This window comes from Somniosus microcephalus, chromosome 4 (genome assembly GCF_052327205.1).
Source record: "Somniosus microcephalus isolate GS21.2 chromosome 4, FLI_Smic_1.0, whole genome shotgun sequence".
Lineage (NCBI taxonomy): Eukaryota > Metazoa > Chordata > Chondrichthyes > Squaliformes > Somniosidae > Somniosus > Somniosus microcephalus.
This window is the reverse complement of record NC_140990.1, coordinates 98,825,878-98,850,530: the sequence shown is the minus strand read 5'-3', so window position 1 is coordinate 98,850,530 and position 24,653 is coordinate 98,825,878. Positions and strand designations below refer to the sequence as shown.

Below are 24,653 nucleotides of genomic sequence, written 5' to 3'. Positions count from 1 at the left end.
TCCCGCTCCAGACGCAGACCCCTCTCTCACACTCCCGCTCATGCTCCAGACACAGACACCTCTCACTCTCCCGCGCATGCACCAGACGCAGACCCTCTCTCTCCCGCTCATGCTCCAGACACAGACCCCCCTCTCCCACTCCCGCGCATGCTCCAGACACAGACCCCTCTCACTCTCCCGCTCCAGACGCAGACCCCTCTCTCACACTCCCGCTCATGCTCCAGACTCAGACCCTCTCTCACTCTCCCGCTCCAGACGCAGACCCCTCTCTCTCACTCCCGCGCATGCTCCAGACAAAGACCCCTCTCTCACTCTCCCGCGCATGGTCCAGACGCAGACCCTCTCTCACTCTCCCGCGCGTGCTCCAGACGCAGACCCTCTCTCTCACTCTCCCGCTCATGCTCCAGACAAAGACCCCTCTCTCACTCTCCCGCGCATGGTCCAGACGCAGACCCTCTCTCACTCTCCCGCTCATGCTCCAGTCACAGACCCCTCTCACTCTCCCGCACATGCTCCAGTCACAGACCCCTCTCACTCTCCCGCTCCAGACGCAGACCCCTCTCTCACACTCCCGCTCATGCTCCAGACACAGACCCCTCTCTCACTCCTGCTCATGCTCCAGACGCAGACCCCTCTCTCACACTCCCGCTCATGCTCCAGTCACAGACCCCTCTCACTCTCCCGCACATGCTCCAGTCACAGACCCCTCTCACTCTCCCGCTCCAGACGCAGACCCCTCTCTCACACTCCCGCTCATGCTCCAGACGCAGACCCCTCTCTCACACTCCCGCGCATGCTCCAGACGCAGACCCCTCTCACTCTCCCGCTCATGCTCCAGACACAGACACCTCTCACTCTCCCGCGCATGCACCAGACGCAGACCCTCTCTCTCCCGCTCATGCTCCAGACACAGACCCCCCTCTCTCACTCCCGCGCATGCTCCAGACACAGACCCCTCTCTCACACTCCCGCTCATGCTCCAGACACAGACCCCTCTCTCTCACTCCCGCGCATGCTCCAGACACAGACCCCTCTCTCTCACTCCCGCGCATGCTCCAGACACAGACCCCTCTCTCACTCTCCCGCTCATGCTCCAGACACAGACCCCCCTCTCTCATTCCCGCGCATGCTCCAGACACAGACCCCTCTCACTCTCCTGCTCCAGACGCAGACCCCTCTCTCACACTCCCGCTCATGCTCCAGACACAGACCCCTCTCACACTCCCGCTCCAGACACAGACCCCTCTCTCACACTCCCGCTCATGCTCCAGACACAGACCCCTCTCACTCTCCTGCTCCAGACGCAGACCCCTCTCTCACACTCCCGCTCATGCTCCAGACGCAGACCCCTCTCTCACACTCCCGCTCATACTCCAGACACAGACCCCTCTCTCACTCCCGCGCATGCTCCAGACGCAGACCCCTCTCTCACTCTCCCGCTCATGCTCCAGACACAGACCCCCCTCTCTCACTCCCGCGCATGCTCCAGACACAGACCCCTCTCACTCTCCCGCTCCAGACGCAGACCCCTCTCTCACACTCCCGCTCATGCTCCAGACACAGACACCTCTCACTCTCCCGCGCATGCACCAGACGCAGACCCTCTCTCTCCCGCTCATGCTCCAGACACAGACCCCCCTCTCTCACTCCCGCGCATGCTCCAGACACAGACCCCTCTCTCACACTCCCGCTCATGCTCCAGACACAGACCCCTCTCACTCTCCCGCGCATGCTCCAGACACAGACCCTCTCCCGCTCCAGACACAGACCCCTCTCTCTCACTCCCGCGCATGCTCCAGACACAGACCCTCTCCCGCTCCAGACACACACCCCTCTCTCACTCTCCCGCTCATGCTCCAGACACCGACCCCTCTCACTCTCCCGCTCCAGACGCAGACCCCTCTCTCTCACTCCCGCTCATGCTCCAGACAAAGACCCCTCTCTCACTCTCCCGCGCATGGTCCAGACGCAGATCCCCTCTCTCACTCTCCCGCGCATGCTCCAGACGCAGACCCTCTCTCTCACTCTCCCGCGCATGCTCCAGACGCAGACCCCCCTCTCTCACTCCCGCGCATGCTCCAGACACAGACCCCTCTCACTCTCCCGCTCCAGACGCAGACCCCTCTCTCACTCTCCCGCGCATGCTCCAGACACAGACCCCTCTCACTCTCCCGCTCCAGACGCAGACCCCTCTCTCACACTCCCGCTCATGTTCCAGACACAGACCCCTCTCTCACTCTCCCGCTCATGCTCCAGACACAGACCCCCCTCTCTCACTCCCGCTCATGCTCCAGACACAGACCCCTCTCACTCTCCTGCTCCAGACGCAGACCCTCTCTCTCACTCCCGCTCATGCTCCAGACACAGACCCCTCTCTCACACTCCCGCGCATGCTCCAGACGCAGACCCCTCTCTCACACTCCCGCTCATACTCCAGACACAGGCCCCTCTCTCACTCCCGCGCATGCTCCAGACGCAGACCCCTCTCTCACTCTCCCGCTCATGCTCCAGACACAGACCCCCCTCTCTCACTCCCGCGCATGCTCCAGACACAGACCCCTCTCTCTCACTCTCCCGCTCCAGACGCAGACCCCTCTCTCACACTCCCGCTCATGCTCCAGACACAGACCCCTCTCACTCTCCCGCGCATGCACCAGACGCAGACCCTCTCTCTCCCGCTCATGCTCCAGACACAGACCCCCCTCTCTCACTCCCGCGCATGCTCCAGACACAGACCCCTCTCTCACACTCCCGCTCATGCTCCAGACACAGACCCCTCTCTCTCACTCCCGCGCATGCTCCAGACACAGACCCCTCTCTCTCACTCCCGCTCATGCTCCAGACACAGACCCCCCTCTCTCACTCCCGCGCATGCTCCAGACACAGACCCCTCTCTCACACTCCCGCTCATGCTCCAGACACAGACCCCTCTCTCTCTCCCGCGCATGCTCCAGACACAGACCCCTCTCTCACACTCCCGCTCATGCTCCAGACACAGACCCCTCTCTCTCTCCCGCTCCAGACACAGACCCCTCTCTCTCACTCCCGCGCATGCTCCAGACACAGACCCCTCTCTCACACTCCTGCTCATGCTCCAGACACAGACCCCTCTCTCTCACTCCCGCGCATGCTCCAGACACAGACCCCTCTCTCTCACTCCCGCGCATGCTCCAGACACAGACCCCTCTCTCTCACTCCCGCGCATGCTCCAGACACAGACCCCTCTCACTCTCCCACGCATGCACCAGACGCAGACCCTCTCTCTCCCGCTCATGCTCCAGACACAGACCTCTCTCACTCTCCCGCTCATGCTCCAGACACAGACCCCCCTCTCTCATTCCCGCGCATGCTCCAGACACAGACCCCTCTCACTCTCCCGCTCCAGACACAGACCCCTCTCTCACACTCCCGCTCATGCTCCAGACACAGACCCCTCTCACTCTCCCGCGCATGCTCCAGACACAGACCCTCTCTCACTCTCCCGCTCCAGACGCAGACCCCTCTCTCACACTCCCGCTCATGCTCCAGACACAGACCCCTCTCTCTCTCCCGCGCATGCACCAGACGCAGACCCTCTCTCTCCCGCTCATGCTCCAGACACAGACCCCCCCTCTCTCACTCCCGCGCATGCTCCAGACACAGACCCCTCCCACTCTCCCGCTCATGCTCCAGACACAGACCACTCTCACTCTCCCGCTCCAGACGCAGACCCCTCTCTCACTCTCCCGCTCATGCTCCAGACACAGACCCCTCTCTCTCACTCCCGCGCATGCTCCAGACGCAGACCCCTCTCTCACTCTCCCGCGCATGCTCCAGACACAGACCCCTCTCACTCTCCCGCTCCAGACACAGACCCCCCTCTCTCACTCCCGCGCATGCTCCAGACACAGACCCCTCTCACTCTCCCGCTCCAGACGCAGACCCCTCTCTCACACTCCCGCTCATGCTCCAGACACAGACCCCTCTCACTCTCCCGCGCATGCTCCAGACACAGACCCTCTCCCGCTCCAGACACAGACCCCCCTCTCTCACTCCCGCGCATGCTCCAGACACAGACCCCTCTCACTCTCCCGCTCCAGACGCAGACCCCTCTCTCACACTCCCGCTCATGCTCCAGACACAGACCCCTCTCACTCTCCCGCGCATGCTCCAGACACAGACCCTCTCCCGCTCCAGACACAGACCCCCCTCTCTCACTCCCGCGCATGCTCCAGACACACACCCCTCTCTCACTCCCGCGCATGCTCCAGACGCAGACCCCTCTCTCACTCTCCCGCGCATGCTCCAGACACAGACCCCTCTCACTCTCCCGCTCCAGACACAGACCCCTCTCTCTCACTCTCCCGCGCATGCTCCAGACGCAGACCCCTCTCTCACTCTCCCGCTCATGCTCCAGACACCGACCCCTCTCACTCTCCCGCTCCAGACGCAGACCCCTCTCTCTCACTCCCGCTCATGCTCCAGACACAGACCCCTCTCACTCTCCCGCTTCAGACGCAGGCCCCTCTCTCTCACTCCCGCTCATGCTCCAGACACAGACCCCTCTCACTCTCCCGCTCCAGACGCAGACCCCTCTCTCACACTCCCGCTCATGTTCCAGACACAGACCCCTCTCTCACACTCCCGCGCATGCTCCAGACACAGACCCCCCTCTCTCACTCCCGCGCATGCACCAGACGCAGACCCCTCTCTCACTCTCCCGCTCATGCTCCAGACACAGACCCCCCTCTCTCACTCCCGCACATGCTCCAGACACAGACCCCTCTCACTCTCCCGCTCATGCTCCAGACACAGACCCCCCTCTCACACTCCCGCTCATGCTCCAGACACAGACCCCTCTCACTCTCCTGCTCCAGACGCAGACCCCTCTCTCACACTCCCGCTCATGCTCCAGACACAGACCCCTCTCACTCTCCCGCTCCAGACGCAGACCCTCTCTCTCACTCCTGCTCATGCTCCAGACACAGACCCCTCTCTCACACTCCCGCGCATGCTCCAGACGCAGACCCCTCTCTCACACTCCCGCTCATACTCCAGACACAGACCTCTCTCTCACTCCCGCGCATGCTCCAGACGCAGACCCCTCTCTCACTCTCCCGCTCATGCTCCAGACACAGACCCCCCTCTCTCACTCCCGCGCATGCTCCAGACACAGACCCCTCTCACTCTCCCGCTCCAGACGCAGACCCCTCTCTCACACTCCCGCTCATGCTCCAGACACAGACACCTCTCACTCTCCCGCGCATGCACCAGACGCAGACTCTCTCTCTCCCGCTCATGCTCCAGACACAGACCCCCCTCTCTCACTCCCGCGCATGCTCCAGACACAGACCCCTCTCACTCTCCCGCTCCAGACGCAGACCCCTCTCTCACACTCCCGCTCATGCTCCAGACACAGACCCCTCTCACTCTCCCGCGCATGCTCCAGACGCAGACCCTCTCGCTAACACTCCTGCTCATGCTCCAGACACAGACCCCCTCTCACTCTCCCACGCATGCACCAGACGCAGACCCCTTCTCACTCTCCCGCGCATGCTCCAGACGCAGACCCTCTCCCACTCTCTGCGCATGCACCAGACGCAGACCCTCTCTCACTCTCCCGCGCATGCTCCAGACGCAGACCCTCTCCCACTCTCCGCGCATGCACCAGACACAGACCCTCTCCCACTCTCCCGCGCATGCACCAGACACAGACCCTCTCTCACTCTCCCACTCCAGACACAGACCCTCTCTCACTCTCCCGCGCATGCTCCAGACGCAGGCCCTCTCCCACTCTCCGCGCATGCACCAGACACAGACCCTCTCCCACTCTCCCGCGCATGCACCAGACACAGACCCTCTCTCACTCTCCCACTCCAGACACAGACCCTCTCTCACTCTCCCGCGCATGCTCCAGACGCAGACCCTCTCCCACTCTCCGCGCATGCACCAGACACAGACCCTCTCCCACTCTCCCGCGCATGCACCAGACACAGACCCTCTCTCACTCTCCCACTCCAGACACAGACCCTCTCTCACTCTCCCACTCCAGACACAGACCCTCTCTCACTCTCCCACTCCAGACACAGACCCCCCTCTCTCACTCCCGCGCATGCTCCAGACACAGACCCCTCTCACTCTCCCGCTCCAGACGCAGACCCCTCTCTCTCACTCCCGCGCATGCTCCAGACGAAGACCCCTCTCTCACTCTCCCGCGCATGCTCCAGACGCAGACCCTCTCCCTCTCCCGCGCATGCTCCAGACGCAGACCCTCTCTCTCCCGCGCATGCTCCAGACGCAGACCCTCTCTCTCACTCTCCAGCGCGTGCTCCAGACGCAGATCCCCTCTCTCACTCTCCCGCGCATGCTCGACGCAGACCCTCTCCCTCTCCCGCGCATGCTCCAGACGCAGACCCTCTCTCTCCCGCGCATGCTCCAGACGCAGACCCTCTCTCTCACTCTCCCGCGCATGCTCCAGACACAGACCCTCTCTCACTCTCCCGCGCATGCTCCAGACGCAGACCCTCTCGCTAACACTCCCGCTCATGCTCCAGACACAGACCCCCCTCACTCTGCCGCGCATGCACCAGGCGCAGACCCCCTCTCACTCTCCCGCGCATGCTCCAGACGCAGACCCTCTCCCATTCTCCGCGCATGCACCAGACGCAGACCCTCTCACTCTCCCACGCATGCTTCAGGCGCAGACCCTCTCTCACTCTCCCGCGCATGCACCAGACACAGACCCCTCACTCACTCTCCCGCGCATGCTCCAGACGCAGACCCTCTCACTCTCCCACGCATGCTCCAGACGCAGACTCTCTCTCTCACTCCCACGCATGCTCCAGATGCAGACCCTCACTCTCCAGGACATGCTCCAGTCGCAGACCCCCCTCTCACTCTTTCACTCACTCTCTCTCTCTCTCTCTTTCCCCCCCCCCCCCCGCGCCTGCGCGCTAGCTCCATTGACACTGACAGGGCACAGGGTGTTCTGTATTTTTTCATTCATGGGATGTGGGCGTCGCTGGCAAGGCCAGCATTTATTGCCCATCCCTAGTTGCCCTTGAGAAGGTGGTGGTGAGCCGCCTTCTTGAACCACTGCAGTCCGTGTGGTGAAGGTACTCCCACAGTGTTGTTAGGTAGGGAGTTCCAGGATTTTGACCCAGCGACGATGAAGGATCGGTGATATACTTCTAAGTCAGGATGGTGTGTGACTTGGGGTGGTGGTGTTCCCATGTGCCTGCTGCCCTTGTCCTTCTAGGTGGAAGTGGTCGCGGGTTTGGGAGGTGCTGCCGAAGAAGCCTTGGCGAGTTGCTGCAGTGCATCTTCTAGATGGTACACACTGCAGCCACGGTACGCCGGTGGTGGAGGGAGTGAATGTTTAAGGTGGTGGATGGGGTGCCAATCAAGCGGGCTGCCTTATTAATTTCAGGCACTTAACAAAAATATTGTAATGCTGGGATAGTCAGGCTCTTAAAGGTACAGTACAGTTGATTGTTAAAGGGATACTGTTTTATGGTAGTTCACATTGCTTTTACAACAGTGACTACACTTCAAAAGTACTTCATTGGCTGTAAAGCGCTTTGGGGCGTCCCGAGGTTGTGAAAGGCGCTATATAAATGCAAGGAGGAACAAAAGAAGATAGAATTACATAGCGTTTGCAGCACAGAAACAGGCCATTCAGCCCAACCAGTCCGTGCCGGTGTTTATGCTCCACACGAGCATCCTCCCACCCCGACTCCATCTCACACCATCAACATATCCTTCCATTCCTTTCTCCCTCACGTACTGATCTATATGTTAAGAAGGCATACGGAATGCTTGCCTTTATTAGCTGTGGCATAGAATACAAGAGCAGTGGGGTTATGCTTCAACTGTATAAAACACTAGTTAGGCCTCAGCTAGAGTACTGCGTGCAGTTCTGGTCACCACATTACAGGAAAGATGTGATTGCACTAGAGAGGGTACAGAGGAGATTTACAAGGATGTTGCTGGGAGTAGAGAATCTTCGCTCTGAGGAAAGACTGGAGAGGCTGGGTCTGTTTTCCTTGGAACAGAGGAGGCTGAGGGGAGACCTTATTGAGGTGTATAAAATTATGAGGGACCTAGATAAAGTGGATAGAAAGGACCACTTAGCAGAGGGGTCAAAAACCAGGGGGCACAGATTTAAAGTAATTGTTGGAAGGTTTAGAGGGGATTTGAGGGGAAATTTCTTCACCCAGAGGGTTGTGGGGGGTCTGGAACTCACTGCCTGAAAGGGTGGGAGAGGCAGGAACCCGAACCACATTTAAAAAGTGCTTGGATGTGCACTTGGGGTGCGGTAACCTGCAGGGCTACGGACCAAGAGCTGGGAAGTGGGATTAGGCTGGGTAGCTCTTTGTTGGCCAGCGTGGACATGATGGGCCAAAATGGCCTCCTTCCGCGCTGTAACTTTCTATGATTCTATTCTACGTTCCCTAGAAACTAGAACTGTCTGTGCTGAGTTTCTCTCCTGGACTTACAGCGATGACTTTTTTGTCAGTGCAGGGTGTTAGAAGGGGAGGATTTGCAGACGGGGAACTCGAGCCAAGCATCAGCTCAGGATCGGACAGAGCCGCGCGATTTATCAGGAGCCAATTATCGCCGGCCTGTGAATATGGAAGGCGTGAGCGCCAACCACAAAGGTAGGAGACCGTACATCTGTTGTGTGTGCGGTCGGATCTTCAGCCAGTCCTCCAACATGCTGAGGCACAAGCGCGGCCACACCGGGGAGCAACCGTACCGATGCGGGGACTGCGGGAAGGGATTCAATTACCCGTCTGAGCTGGAAACCCATCGGCACAGCCACACCGGGGAGCGGCCGTTCACCTGCTGCGTGTGCGGGAAGGGATTCACCCAGTCCTCCAACATGCTGACCCACCGGCGGGTGCACACCGACGAGCGGCCCTTCCGATGCGCCGAATGCGGGAAGGGCTTCAAGAGCTCCGAGGAGCTGATGAAGCACCGGCGGGTCCACACCGGGGAGCGGCCGTTCCGCTGCCCGCACTGCGGGAAGGGCTTCACCCAGTCGTCCAGCCTACTGCGGCACCAGCGCATCCACACCGGGGAGCGGCCCTTCCGCTGCGCCGACTGCGGGAAGGGCTTCAAGAGCTCCGAGGAGCTCCTGATCCACCAGCGCATCCACACCGACGAGCGGCCCTTCCGCTGCGGCCACTGCGAGAAGCGGTTCAAGCGGTCGTCCAGTCTGCTGACCCACCAGCAAGTGCACCGGGGGGAGAGGCCGTTCACCTGCTCCGTGTGCGGGAAAGGATTCACTCGGTCGTCCTACCTGCTGAGGCACCAGCAGGTTCACACGTGACTGTGCCAAAGGGGGGCTTGGATTCTGCCGTTGCCGCTGGTCCAGGGCCAAACCGGGTTCACTTTTGGGATTTGTTGATGCTGATCTTGATAACTGAGCTGGAGTTTAATATTCTGTGTACGTGACAAATAAATCGGCTTTGTTTTCAATGCACGGTGTGTCGAGCCCTTGATGACTCTTAAGTGCAGTACTGAGGGAGCGCTGCACTGCCGGAGGTGTCGTCATTTGGATGAGGCATTAAACCGAGGGCCCCGTCTGCCCCTCTCAAGTGGACATAAAAGATCCCACAGCCGCTATTTTTCAAAGAGGAGCAGAGGAGTTATCCCCGGTGTCCTGGGGCCAATATTTATCCCTCAATCAACACCACCAAAACAGATGATCTGGTCATGATCACATTGCTGTTTGTGGGAGCTTGCTGTGCGCAAATTGGCTGCCACGTTTCCCACATTACAACAGTAACTACACTCCAAAAAAGTACTTCATTGGCTGTAAAGCGCTTTGCGACGTCCAGAAGTCATGAAAGACGCTATATAAATGCAAGTCTTTGGCCTAGAAATTCGTTCCGGGCAGTGGTGCAAATCAGGCGGTATCAGATCAGCCGCCCATTATACGCAGCGCCCGATATGAATATCTGATTGATAACTTGTCGGGTCAGCAGTGTCCCTTTAAGAACCACTGTCTGTGATCTTTCCCCTTAATTTAGGTGCACTCAGCTGAAATTATTTCACAATAAAATTATTAACAGTGCACAACAATCCCAAATGAATCTTTGGTACAAAATCTACAATTTAGTGCCTGAAAGGTTCCACCTTCATATCAGACAGGAGGAGATTGGTGTCAGTGACTGTGGGGTTGGATTATATCAGACAGGAGGTGATTGATGTCAGTGACTGATGGGCAGCACGGTGGCATAGTGGTTAGCACTGTTGCCTCACAGCGCCAGGGACCCGGGTTCGAATCCGGCCTCGGGTGACTGTCTGTGTGGAGTTTGCACATTCTCCCCGTGTTTGCGTGGGTTTCCTCCGGGTGCTCCGGTTTCCTCCCACAGTCCAAAGATGTGCGGGTTAGGTTGATTGGCTATGATAAATTGACCCTTAGTGTTAGGGGGATTAAATACGTGGGGTTACAGGGATAGGGTGGGATATGTGTTGGTGTAGGGGTTACGGGGATCGGGTGGGATATGTGTCGGTGCAGGCTCAATGGGCTGAAATGGCCTCTATCTGCACTGTGGGGTTTCTGTGATTTCTGTGACTGTGGGGATGGATTATATCAGACAGGAGGAGATTGGTGTCAGTGACTGTGGTTGGTTTATATCAGACAGGAGGAGATTGGTGTCAGTGACTGTGGTTGGTTTATATCAGACAGGAGGAGATTGGTGTCAGTGACTGGGGTTGGTTTATATCAGTCACTGACACCAATCTCCTCCTGCCTGATATAAACCAACGCCACAACCCAAGAAAGATTAAATTCAGTCCCTGTTTTTTGGATTGGACTTGTCTGGCTACGACTGGATAGATAAGAATGAAACTCAGCTGGACAACGGAGGAGAGGTGTTGGAGGTGGATGGTGTGGTCAACCATGTCACAGGCTGCAGATACGTCGAGAAAGTTAAGGAGGGATAGTTTACCACCGTCACAGTCACACAGGATGTCATTTCTGGCTTTGGTATGGGCTGTTTCAGTGCTGTGGCAGGGGCGGAAACCTGATTGGAGAGGCTGAGGGAGGAAAGCAACGAGGATACCTCGGTGAGAAACTTGGCTTGGGTGAGGCTGCAGAATGATTTCAGCTTTCAGGGTGTTGTGGATAAATAAAAAGGTTACAAAAAGAACTGAAATCGAAGAAGAGAGCATATGAGTCATATACATATTACATTACATAAGAACATAAGGAATAGGAGCAGGAGTCGGCCATTCAAGCCTGCTCCACCATTCAATGTGATCATGGCTGATCTTCTGCCTCAACTCCATTCACCGGCCCTATCGCCATATCCCTTGATGCCCTTACTAGTCAGAAATCTATCAACTTCTGTTTTGAATATACCCAATGACTGAGCCTCCACAGCCCTCTGGGGTAGAGAATTCCAAAGATTCTCCACCCTCTGTGTGAAGAAATTTCTTCTCATCTCAGTCCTGAATGGCCGACCCTTTATCCTGAGGCTGTGGCCCCTGGTTCTAGACTCCCCAGCCAAGGGAAACATTCTCCCAGCATCCACCCTATCAAGCCCTGTAATAATTTTGAATGCTTCAATGAGATCCCCTCTCATTCTTCTGAATTCAAGAGAATACAGGCCTAGTTTACTCAATCTCTTCTCGTACGGCAGTCCCACCATCCCAGGAATCAATTTCATGAACCTTCGTTGCACTCCCTCTATGGCAAGTATATCCTTCCTTAGGTAAGACCAAAATTGTACACAGTACTCCAGGTGTGGTTTCACCAAGGCCCTATATAATTGGAGTAAGACTTCTTTACTCCTGTACTCAAATCCTCTTGTAATGAAGGCCAGCATACCATTTGCCTTCCTAATGGCTTGCTGCACCTGCACATTCACTTTCAGTGACTCATGCACAAGGACACCCAGGGCCCTTTGAGCATCTGCATTCTCCAATCTTTCACCATTTAGGAAATACTCTGCCTTTCTGTTTTTTCTACCAAAGTGGATAACTTCACATTTATCCTCATTATATTACATCTGCCATGTTCTCGCCCACTCACTGAGCCTGTCGAGATCCCCTTGAAGCCTCTTCACATTCTCTTCACAACTGACACTGCCACCTAGCTTTGTATCATCAGCAAATTTGGAAATGTTACATTTGGTCCCCTCATCCAAATCATTGATATAGATTGTGAATAGCTGGGGCCCAAGTACTGATCCTTGCGGTACCCCACTAGTCACAGCCTGCCATCCTGAAAAAGACCCGTTTATCCCTACTCTTTGTTTTCTGTCTGTTAACCAATTCTCAATCCATGTTAGTATATTACCCTCAATTCCATGTGTCCAAATTTTGTTCACCAACCTCTTGTGTGGGACCTTATCGAAGGCCTTCTGAAAATCCAAATACACCACATCTACCGGTTCCCCTTTGTCTACTCCACTAGTTACATCCTCAAAGAACTCTCAATAGGTTTGTCAAACAGGACTTCCCTTACATAAATCCATGTTGACTCTGCCCAATCTTACTATTAGTTTCTAAGCGCACATTTATTGCACCCTTTATAATAGATTCCAGCAATTTCCCAACTACTGATGTGAGGCTAACAGGTCTGTAGTTCCCCATTTTCTCTCTCCCTCCTTTCTTAAATAGCGGGGTTACATTTGCTATCCTCCAATCTGCAGGAACTGTTCCAGAATCTGTAGAATTTTGGAAGATGACAACCAATGCGTCCACTATCCCAATGGCCACCTCTTTCAAAATCCTAGGATGTAGGTCATCCGGTCCTTGGGATTTATCGACTTTTAGTCCCATTAATTTTGCTAGTACTGTTTTTTTACTGATAATTTCTTTAAGTTCTGCATTCTCACCACACCCTTGGTTTTCTTGTATTTCTGGGAGGTTTTTGTGTCTTCCTCCGTGAAGACAGAAACAAAGTATTTATTTAATTTCTCTGCCATTTCCTTATACCCCATTATAAATTCTCCCGTCTCTGACTGTAAAGGACCTACATTTACCTTAGCCAGTCTTTTCCGTTTCACATACTGTACCTATAGAAGGTTTTACAATCCGTTTTTCTATTTTTCGCTAGTTTGCGCTCATATTCCATTTTCCCTTTCTTTATCGATTTCTTGGTCCCCCTTTGCTGATTTCTAAAAAGATCCTAATCCTCAGGCTGACCGCTTTTTCTGGCAACTTTATAAGCTTCCTCCTTTGACTTAATACTAGCTTTAATTATTTTTGTTAGCCATGGTTGGATCACTTTTCCTTTTGGGTTTTTATGCCCTAGAGGAATATATGTTTGTTGCAAATTATGCATTATTTCCTTGAATGTTAGCCATTGTATGTCCACCTTCATACCTTTTAGTGTAGTCTCCCAATCTACCATGGCCAACTTGTCCCTCATACCCTTGTAGTTTCCTCTGTTTAGATTGAAGACCTTAGTTTCAGATTGGACTACATCACTCTCAAACTTAATATAAAATTCAATCATATTATGGTCACTTATCCCTAAAGGCCCCTTTACCACAAGATTATTGATTAGCCCTTTCTCATTACACAGTACCAGATCCAGAATAGCCTGTTCCCTGGTTGGTTCCTCCACGTACTGATCCAGGAAACCATCTCACATGCATTCCAAGAATTTGTCCTCCACACCATTAGTGGTCATTTGATTTGCCCAGTCAATATGTAGATTAAAGTCCCCCATGATTACCGTATTGCCCTTGTTACATGCACTTCTAATCTGTTGATTGATACTGTGCCCTATATTACCACTACTGTTTGGTGGCTTATACACAACTCCCACCAAATTACATCGAATTTACAGCACAGAAACGGGCCATTTGGCCAAACTGGTCTCTGCCAGTGTTTGTGCTTCACACGAGCCTCCTCCCACCCTATCAGCATATCTTTCTATTCCTGTCTCCCTCATGCACTTACATAGCTTCCCCTTAAACACATCTATGCTATTCAGAGAAACATAGGAACAGGAGGAGGCCATTCAACCCCTTGAGCCTGCTCCACTATTCAATGAGATCATGGCTGCTCTGTGTCCTAACTCCACTTACCCACCATGGCTCCATATCCTTTACTACCCATGGTAGCAAAAATCGATCAATCACAGACACAAAATTATTAATTCAGCTTTTTATGGGAGAGAGCTCCACACTTCTACCACCCTTTGTGTGAAGAAGTGTTTCCTATCTTCTCTCCTGAATGGCCTGGCTCTGATTTGAAGGTCATATCAACAACAACAATAACTTGTATTTATATAGCGCCTTTAACATAGTAAAACGTCCCAAGGCGCTGCACAGGAGTATTTTAAGACAAAAAATTTGACACCTCGTCACATAAGGATAAATTAGGGAAAATTTAAGGAGCATCTTAAAGAAGGAAAGAGAGGTAGCGAGGCGGAGAGGTTAGGGAGGGAATTCCTGAGCTTAGGGCCTAGGCAGCTGAAGGTACAGCCACCAGCGGTGGAGCGATTATAATCAGTGATGCTCAAGAGGGCAGAATTAGAGGAGCGCAGATATCTTGGGGGGGGTTGTGGGGGCTGGAGGAGATTACAGAGATGGGGAGGGGGCGAGGCCACGGAAGGATTTGAAAACAAGGATGAGAATTTTGAAATCGAGGCGCTGCTTAACCGGGAGCCAATGTAGGTCAGTGAGCACAGGGGAGATGGGCGAACGTGACTTGGTGCAAGTTAGGACACGGGCAGCCGAATTTTGGACGACCTCAAGTTTACGTAGGGTGGAATGACGTAGGGTGGAATGTGGGAGGCCGGTCAGGAGTGCGTTGGAATAGTCAAGTCTAGAGGTAACAAATGCATGGATGAGGGCATATGAGTCATTATAGATATATTACAATACATCCCCCTGTCCTGGACTCCCCCCACCAGCAGAAAAGGTTTCTTTCTATCTACCCTATCAATCCTTCTCAAAATCCTAAAAACCTCAATCACATCACCCCTTAACCTTCTATATTCCAGGGAATACAAGCCGAGTTTATGTAATCTCTCCTCATAATCTAACCCTTGGAATCCTGGTAACATTCTGGTGAATCTGTGCCTCAACTACTCCCTGTGGTAGCAAGTTCCACATTTTAACCACTCTCTGGGTAAATAAATTTCTCTTGAATTCCCTATTGGATTTATTAGTGACTAGCTTATATTTATGGCCCCGAGTTTTGAAGTCCCCACAAGTGGAAACATCTTCTCTACGTCGACCACATATTCACATCATAACTAAGACCGCCTATTTCCACCTCCATAACATCGCCCATCTCCGCCCCTGCCTCAGCTCATCCGCTGCTGAAACCCTCATCCATGCCTTTGTTACCTCTAGACTTGACTATTCCAACACACTCCTGACCGGCCTCCCACATTCTAACCTATGTAAACTTGAGGTCATCCAAAACTCGGCTGCCCGTGTCCTAACTCACACCAAGTCCCGTTCGCCCATCACCCTGTGCTCGCTGACCTACATTGGCTCCCGGTTAAGCAACTCCTCGATTTCAAAATTCTCATCCTTGTTCTCTAATCCCTCCTTGGCCTCGCCCCCTCCCTATCTCTGTAATCTCCTTCAGCCCCACAACCACCCCCCCGCCCCCCCCGAGATATCTGCGCTCCTCTAATTCAGCCCTCTCGCGCACCCCTGATCTTAATCGCTCCACCATTGGTGGCCGTGCCTTCTGTTGCCTGGGCCCTAAGCTCTGGAATTCCCTCCCTAAACCTCGCCACCTCTCTTTCCTCCTTTAAGACGCTCCTTAAAACCTACCTCTTTGACCAAGCTTTTGGTCACCTGCCCTAATTTCTCCTTACGTGGCTTGGTGTCAAATTTTTTGTCTTATAAAATTCCTGTGAAGAACCTTGGGATGTTTTACTACGTTAAAGGCGCTATATAAATACAAGTTGTTGTCTACCCTATAAAACCCCTTCATAATTTTGAAGAACTCTATCAGGTCACCCCTCGGCCTTCTCTTTTCTAGAGTAAAGAGCCCCATTCTTTCCTGATAGTTGTAACCTCTCAGTTCTGGTGTCATTCTCGTGAGTCGTTTTTGCATTTTCTCCAGTGCCTCTGTATCCTTTTTGTAATATGGAGATATGATAAAAATAAGTAAGAGTGTGGGAAAATAAGGAGAGAGGGGTTAAGAAAGGGATAAGGAAAGCCAGCAGGGAGAATGAGGAGAGAATCTCAAAAAAATATTAAGAAGAACAGTAAAGTATTCGACAAATATATCAGTAAAATCACAAGTGTTAAATGTGCGCTAGGACCCCCCAAGAGGAGAGGAGAGGAGAGTGACCTAGTAGAGGATAAGGTGTATAAAATTATGAGGGGCCTAGATAGAGTGGATAGGAAGGACCTATTTCCCTCAGTAGAGAGGCCAGTAACCAGGGGCACAGATTTAAAGTAATTAGTAGAACAATTAAAGGGGAGTTGAGGAGAACTTTTTTCACCCAGAGGGTGGTGGGGGTCTGGAACTAACTGCCTGAAAGGGTGGTGGAGGCAGAGACCCTCCTCACGTTTAACAAGTACAGTACTTGGACTTGCACTTGAAGTGCCCTAACCTATCGAGCTGGAAAGTGGGATTAGGCTGGAAAGCTCTTTATCGGCTGGCGCAGACACAATAGGCCGAATGGGCTTCTTCTGTGCTGTAAATTTCTATGTTTCTATGAAGCAGAAATTGTCAGGGATACTTAACAAGTCCTTTACATCAGTGTTTACAAAAGCGAAGGATGTTGGGGAGGAGGCAAATCCTGAAATGCTTAAAAGCGAGATGAGAGATATAAATAAAGGGAAAGAGAATTAGTTTTTTTTATTCGTTCATGGGATGTGAGCGTCGCTGGCAAGGCTGGCATTTATTACCCATCCCTAATTGCCCTTGAGAAGGTGGTGGTGAGCCGCCTTCTTGAACCGCTGCAGTCCGTGTGGTGATGGTCCTCCCACAGTGCTGTTAGGGAGGGAGTTCCAGGATTTTCACCCAGCAACGATGAAGGATCGGCGATATATTTCCAAGTCAGGATGGTGTGTGACTTGGAGGGGAACTTGGAGATGGTGGTGTTCCCATGCGCCTGCTGCCCTTGTCCTTCTAGGTGGAAGAGGTCGCAGGTTTGGGAGGTGCTGCCGAAGAAGCCTTGGCGAGTTGCTGCAGTGCATCTTGTAGATGGTGCACACTGCAGCCACGGTACGCCGGTGGTGGAGGGAGTGAATGTTTAAGGTGGTGGATGGGGTGCCAATCAAGCGGGCTGCTTTGTCCTGGATGGTGTTGAGCTTCTTGAGTGTTGTTGGAGCTGCACTCATCCAGGCAAGTGGAGAGTATTCCATCACACTCCTGACTTGTGCCTTGTAGATGGTGGAAAGGCTTTGGGGAGTCAGGAGGTGAGACACTCGCCGCAGAATTCCCAGCCTCTGGCCTGCTCTTGCTGCCACAGTATTTATGTGGCTGGTCCAGTTAAGCTGAAGGAGGACAAAGTGCCAGGAGATGATGGGATACATCCAAGAATCATGAAGGAAATGGGAGAAGTAGCAGAGGTCCTCGAAATTATATTCCAGGGATCTGTTGAGTGTGGATATCTGCCCAATGTAATACCCATTTTCAAACAGGAGGAGTCCATTCAGCCCCTCAAGCCTGTTCTGGCATTCAGTTAGTTCATGGCTGATCTGTATCTTAACTCTATCTACCCGCCTTGGTTCCATAACCTTTAATACCCTTGCATAACAAAAATCTATCAATCTCAGTTTTGAAATTTTCAATTCATAGAATCATAGAATGGTTACAGCACAGAAGGAGGCCATTCGGCCCGTCGAGCCCGTGCCGGCTCTCTGCAAGAGCACTTCAGCTGGTCCCACTCCCCCACCCTTTCCCTGTAATCCTGCAATTTTTTTTTCTTCAGGTACTTATCCAATTCCCTTTTGAAAGCCACGATTGAATCTGCCTCCACCACCCTTTCAGGCTGTGCATTCCAGATCCGAACCACTCGCTGCGTAAAACAAGTTTTTCCCCATGTCACCTTTGGTTCTTCTGCCAGTCAACCTAAATCTGTGTCCTCTGGTTCTCGACCCTTCCGCCAATGGGAATAGTGTCTCTCTATCTACTCTCTCCAGACCCTTCATGATTTTGAACACCTCTATCAAATCTCCTCTCAACCTTCTCTGCTCCAAGGAGAACAACCCCAGCTTCTCCACTCTATCCACGTAAATGAAAATCTTAGTAAGACCACAGTTGGAGGACTGCGTTAGTTGTGGGCTCCAGACTATTGGTAAGATGTTGAGGCAATAGAGAAGGCACATAGAATTAACAGCACAGAAACAGGCCATTCGGCCCAACTGGTCTGTGCTGCTGTTTATGCTCCACACGAGCCTCCGCCCACCTTTCTTCAGTTCACCCTATCTGCCTATTCTTCTATCCCTTTCTCCCTCGTGTACTTATCTAGCTTCCCCTTAAATGCATCTATACTATTCGCCTCAACTACTCCCTGTGGTAGCGAGTTCCACATTCTCACAACTCTCTGAGTGAAGAAGTTTCCCCGGAAATCTTTATTGGATTTCTTGGTGACTATCTTATATTTATGGCCCTTAGTTTTGGACTCTCCCATAAGTGGAAACATCTTCTCTACATCTACCCTATCAAACCCCTTCATAATCTTAAAGAACTCTATCAGGTCACCCCTCAGCTTTCTCTTTTCTAGAGTAAAGAGCCCCAGCTTGTTTAGTCTTTCCCTGATAGCTATAACCTCTCAGTTAAAATACAGCGCAGGTATGATAGAAGTGTTTACAATTATAAAGGGACGGGATTGAATTTTTTGAAGAGATGACTAAAGTAGTGGACAGGGGAATGTCTATGGATGTTATTTATCTCTCTCTTAGGCAGTCCCTCGGAACCGAGGATGACTTGTTTCCACACTAAAAATGAGTTCTCGGGTGACTGATGAGCCCAGTGCAGGACCTACAGTCTCTGTCACAGGTGGGGCAGACGGTGGTTGAAGGGGCGGGTGGGTGGGGTGCTTGGGTTGACGTGCACTCCTTGCGCTTGGCTTCCACTTGCTCCCAGCGAAGAGACTTGAGGTGTTCGGCACCTTCCCGGATGCTTCTCCTCCACTTTGTGTGGTCTTGGGCCAGGGATTCCCAGGTGTCGGTGGGGATGTTGCACTTTTTCAAGGAGGCTTTGAGGGTGTCCTTGAAGCATTTCCTCTGCCCACCTGGGGCTCTCCTGCCATGCCGGAGCTCCGAGTAGAGCGCTTGTTTTGGGAATCTCGTATCGGGCATGCGGACGGTGTGACCCGTCCATCGGAGCTGATCGAGCGTGGTCAAAGCTTCGATGCTGGGGATGTTGGCCTGAGCGAGAACGCTGACGTTGGTGCACCTATCCTGCCAATGGATTTGCAGGATCTTGCGGAGGCAACGTTGCTGGTACCTCTCCAGTGCTTTGAGGTGCCTGCTGTACATGGTCCATGTCTCTGAGGCATACAGCAAGGCGGGTATCACTGCTGCTCTGTAGACCATGAGCTTGGTGCTGGGTTTGAGGTCCTGGTCTTCAAACACTCTTCCTCAGGCGACCGAAGGCTGCACTGGCACACTGAAGACGGCGTTGGACTTCGTCATCGACGTCTGCCCTTGTTGACAGTAGGCATTGTTATTTATATGGACTTCCAGAAGGCATTTGATAAAGTCACATATAAGAGACTGGTTAGGAAATTGGCTGAGCGGCAGGAGACAGGCAGTAGGGATAATGGGTAGGTACTCAAATTGGCAGGAGGTGACAAGTGGTGTCCTGCAGGGATCTGTGTTGGGGCCTCAACTATTCACAGTATTTATTAACGACTTAGATGGTGGCATAGAAAGCCGTATATCCAAATTTGCTAATGACACAAAGATAGGTGGAATTGTCGGCAGTGTAGATGGAAACATAAAATTACAAAGGGATATCAACAGATTAAGTGAATGGATTTCAATGTAGGCAAATGTGAGGTCATCCAATTTGGACCTAAAAAGGATAGAACAGGGTACTTTCTAAATGGTGAAAGGCTATAAACAGTGGAGGTCCAAAGAGACTTGGGGGTCCCTGTACATAGATCATTAAAATGTCATGAACAGGTACAGAGAATAATCAAAAAGGCTAATGGGATGCTGGCCTTTATATCTCGAGGACTAGAATACAAGGGGGTAGAAGTTATGCTGCAGCTGTACAAAACCCTGGTTAGACCACACCTGGAGCACTGTGAGCAGTTCTGGACACCACACCTTAGGAAGGGTATATTGGCCTTGGAGGGAGTCCAGCGTAGGTTTACCAGAATAATACCAGGACTCCTAGGGTTAAGTTACGAGGAGAGATTACACAAATTAGGGTTGTATTCCCTAGGATTTAGAAGGTTAAGGGTTAATCTGATCGAAGTTTTCAAGATATTAAGGGGAACAGATAGGGTAGAGAGAGAGAAACTGGCCGCGATTTTGCCAGCGCTCAGAGAGCGGGTTCGGAGGCGGGTCCACTGTCAAAATCGAAATGATTGACAGCGGGTTGGGAACCCGCTCTGAACCCACCTCCATGTAAGTTTCTGAAGTGTCGGGTCTGCGATTTCAGAACAGACCCGACACCAAGCGGCGGGGGAGGCATTTAAGATAGTTAAATGCTTGTTAACTACTATTTTCCCAGCCTGTTTCTACTTTCCCACTTTTTTAACGAGGTCCATGTCGTTCGGTGATCACGTCAGGTAAGTAGGTCGGGTTCTCTGTGTCTCCCCATTGCTGTGAATAGGTGACAGCTGCAAAAGTGGTGTGAAAGCTATCGTTTCACAGCTGGTCACTTTCCAATGTCAGAAGCTTGAGCCTTCAGGACTTGGAAGTCACTTTTGAGCTTTATGCAGTTTGGAAGTGTTTGGAGTGAACTCTCTATCCTCTGTCACCTCCTTGGAGCAAGCACTCTCACCATTGACAGATCGCTTCTGTCATCTCAACTTCAGCTGCCATCTATTCCAGCAACATCAGTGCCCTTGAAAAAATCTCACCTTGGTCCTCTGAATCCCTCCACGATCAGCCCCAGCACCAACATCACCAGGCACACCAACATCACCAACAACAATACCAACCTTCTCCGCAATCACCTGATGCTGCACAGGACACAGGGCATCAGCACCCGACAGCATTGCTGCCTGAGAGGCCAGCGATGGCATCACCATGGCCAGATTTACTTCACTTGATGCTGAACACCCTGGCTGCCACATGATGTGCCAGGTTGACACCACCCCACAACCGCACCATAAAGCATCCCTACAATGTCCAAGCCATTCCTTTCACACTCATCATAATTGGGGGGGGCGGGGAGGGGGCAAAGTTATGTCTCAACATTCACTGGAACTCACTAAGATACTTCCAAAGGTGAGCACAGATCTGTCCAATAAGGCAAAGTGTTGAAAAGAAATATAGATTTCAATGTTTGACAACACATTAACAGAAAAGTGACATGAACATTGCATAAAACACCCAAGTGCCTACCCTTGTGTGTTGTTACATAGAAACATAGAAGATAGGAGCAGGAGTAGGCCATTCGGCCCTTCAAGCCTGCTCCGCCATTCAATGAGATCATGGCTGATCATCCAAACTCAGTACCCTGTCCCTGCCTTCTCCCCATATCCCTTGATCCCTTTAGCCTTAAGAAATATATCCAACTCTTTTTTGAATATATTTAATGAACTGGCCTCCACCGCCCTCTGTGGCAGAGAATTCCACAGGTTCACCACTCTCTGGGTGAAGAAATTCCTCCTCATTTCAGTCCTAAATGGCTTACCCCTTATCCTTAGACTATGACCCCTGGTTCTGGACTCCCCGGCCATCATAAACATCCTTCCTGCATCTAGTCTGTCCAGGCCTGACAGAATTTTATAGGTTTCGATGAGATCCCCTCTCAATCTTCTAAACTCCAGTGAGTATAAGCCCAATCGACACAATCTCTCCTCATACGTCATTCCCGCCATCCCAGGTATCAGCCTGGTGAATCTTCGCTGCACTCCTTCCATGGCAAGAACATCCTTTCTCAGATAAGGTGACCAAAACTGCACACAATACTCAAGGTGCGGTCTCACCAAGGCCCTGTACAACTGCAGCAAGACATCCTTATTCCTGTACTCGAACCCTCTTGCTACGAAGGCCAACATACCATTTGCCTTCTTAACCGCCTGCTGCACCTGCATGCTTACCTTCAGCGACTGGTGCACAAGAACACCCAGGTCTCTTTGCACTTCCCCTTCTCCCAATCTATTGCCATTCAAATAATAATCTGCCTTCCTGTTTTTGCCACCAAAGTGGATAACCTCATATTTATCCACATTATAGTGCATTTGCCATGTTTCTGCCCAATCACCCAACCTGTCCAAATCGTACTGGAGTTTCACGACATCCTCCTCACAGCTTACCCTCCCGCCCAGCTTTGTGTCATCTGCAAATTTGGAGATATTAGTTGGTATGATTGCACTAGGATGAGGGTGAGTGTGACCCTCATCCTTGGACCCATCCTCTTTCAGAGCATTCACAGTCAAACCACAAACAACACTGTCAGATCACAGTCAAATTACTATGTTTCTCAAAAAGACAGAAACAAACAACATAGAAACACAACCCAGTAAACTGTACAACACCAAAAAATCGTACAGATGGGCCAAAAACGACACGGAAAAATACCAGAAAACAATTAGCAATGCATCAACTCAAGCTCTCTTAGACACCTTTCTGGATAACATATACACTCACAATAAAGAAGGCGTAAACCGGGCAGTTAGTAAACTAAACAATATTTTTGATAATTTGGCAACAAATGCAAACTTGAAAGCTCGCAAGAACAAACCCAAAACAAAAAACTATGAAAAATGGTTTGACCATGATTGCCATAACATGAGGAAAAAACTTAGAAAACTATCAAACCAAAAACACAGACATCCAGAAAACGAGGAATTACGCCTTACTTATTGTCAGACGCTAACACAATACAGAAACACACTCAGGACCAAAAAAGAGCAATTTATTAAGAATACACTCAGCTCCATGGAGGAATCCATTGAGTCGAATTGTTTCTGGGACAACTTGAAAACACTACACAAAAAACAACACGACGATTTGTCCATTCAAAATGGGGACACATGGGTAAACCACTTTGAAAAATTATACCAGAAAAACACACTAGGACCAGAGCAACACCAAATACGCAAAAAACTTGAAAAGCTTGAAATGGCCATAAAAGATAACCAAAACCCGCTAGACGCCATAATAACAGAAAAAGAACTTCTTGAAAAACTCAAGGACCTGCGACCAGGAAAAGCTTGCGGGACAGACGGCATACTAAATGAGATGATTAAACACGCAGACGACAAACTGAAACTGGCTATCCTAAAACTCTTCAACTTGGTTCTGAGTGTCGGTTATTTCCCTGACATCTGGAACAAAGGACTCATAACACCCATATACAAAAGTGGGGACAAAATCGACCCAAACAACTATCGAGGCATCTGTGTAAACAGTAACCTGGGGAAGGTATTCTGTAGCATCATAAACAAAAGACTTATAAACTTCCTTGAGGAGCACAATGTCTTGAGTAAAAGCCAAATTGGATTCCTGCCAAACTATAGAACATCCGATCATATCTTCACCCTACAGACCCTAATTGACAAACACGTTCACCATAACAAAAGCAAAATCTACGCATGCTTTGTAGATTTCCAGAAGGCTTTCGACTCCATCTGGCATGACGGTTTATTCCTGAAACTTATCGAAAGCGGGGTAGGAGGTAAAACATATGATGTAATTAAATCAATGTATACAAACAATAAATGTGCAGTTAAAATTGGAGACAAACAAACAAAATACTTCCCACAGGGGCGGGGGGTGACGCAGGGCTCGCCAATCTCACCGACACTGTTTAATATTTACATTAATGGATTGGCAAAACTACTTGAACAATCTACAGCACCCGGCCTCACCCTATATGAATCCAAGGTTAAATTCCTCCTCTATGCCGACGACCTGGTTCTGCTGTCACCAACTAAGGAGGGTCTACAGCAGAACCTGGACCTGCTGGAGTCGTACTGCCAGACTTGGGCCCTGACAATAAATCCCCAAAAAACCAAAGTCCTTGTGTTCCAGCAAAGATCCAAACAACATGGACCCACAATAAATTTCACAGTAGGAACAACCAAAATTGAACAAACCACTCACTACACATACTTGGGCTTAAAAATCAGTTCTACGGGAAACTTCAAACTGGCTGTGAATGAACTGAAAGAGAAAGCAAGAAGGGCTTTCTATGCCATCAAAAAATCAATCCAAATAGAAATCCCAATTAGCATTTGGCTCAAAATTTTCAAATCAGTAATTGAACCAATTGCACTCTATGGCAGTGAGGTCTGGGGACCACTAACACAACAAGATTTTGCAAAATGGGACAAACACCCAATTGAGATCCTACATGCGGAATTCTGTAAAAGTATCCTCCGGACTCAAAGGAAAACAGTAAACAACGCATGCAGGGCGGAACTAGGCCAATACCCATTAATAATCACTATCCAAAAAAGAACCACCAAATTTTGGAATCACCTACAAATGAGCAACCCCCAATGCTATCACTACGACGCCCTGAAATGCCAAGAGCTGACCATAAAGAAGAATACCCTCAGTCAACTAGTCCTGGGACTCAGTGAAGTAACTAAT

General features: G+C 51.3%; 1 protein-coding gene across 3 annotated transcripts in view; it reads left to right on the top strand.

Moving 5' to 3' along the window:
• Positions 1–24,653, top strand: part of LOC147119570 (uncharacterized) — an 87,726-nt gene that overhangs the window by 21,438 nt on the left and 41,635 nt on the right. The window contains exons 3-4 of one of the 3 annotated variants that reach the window (XM_085985136.1): positions 8,503–9,309; positions 18,950–18,959. The exons of 1 other annotated variant lie outside the window; for it this stretch is intronic. In XM_085985136.1, the coding sequence (XP_085841262.1) occupies positions 8,503–9,309; positions 18,950–18,959 (817 nt within the window). Of the gene's footprint in view, positions 1–8,497; positions 9,465–18,949; positions 18,960–24,653 lie in introns of those variants that run through there. One more of the 3 variants, XM_085985135.1, reaches the window with a different exon arrangement.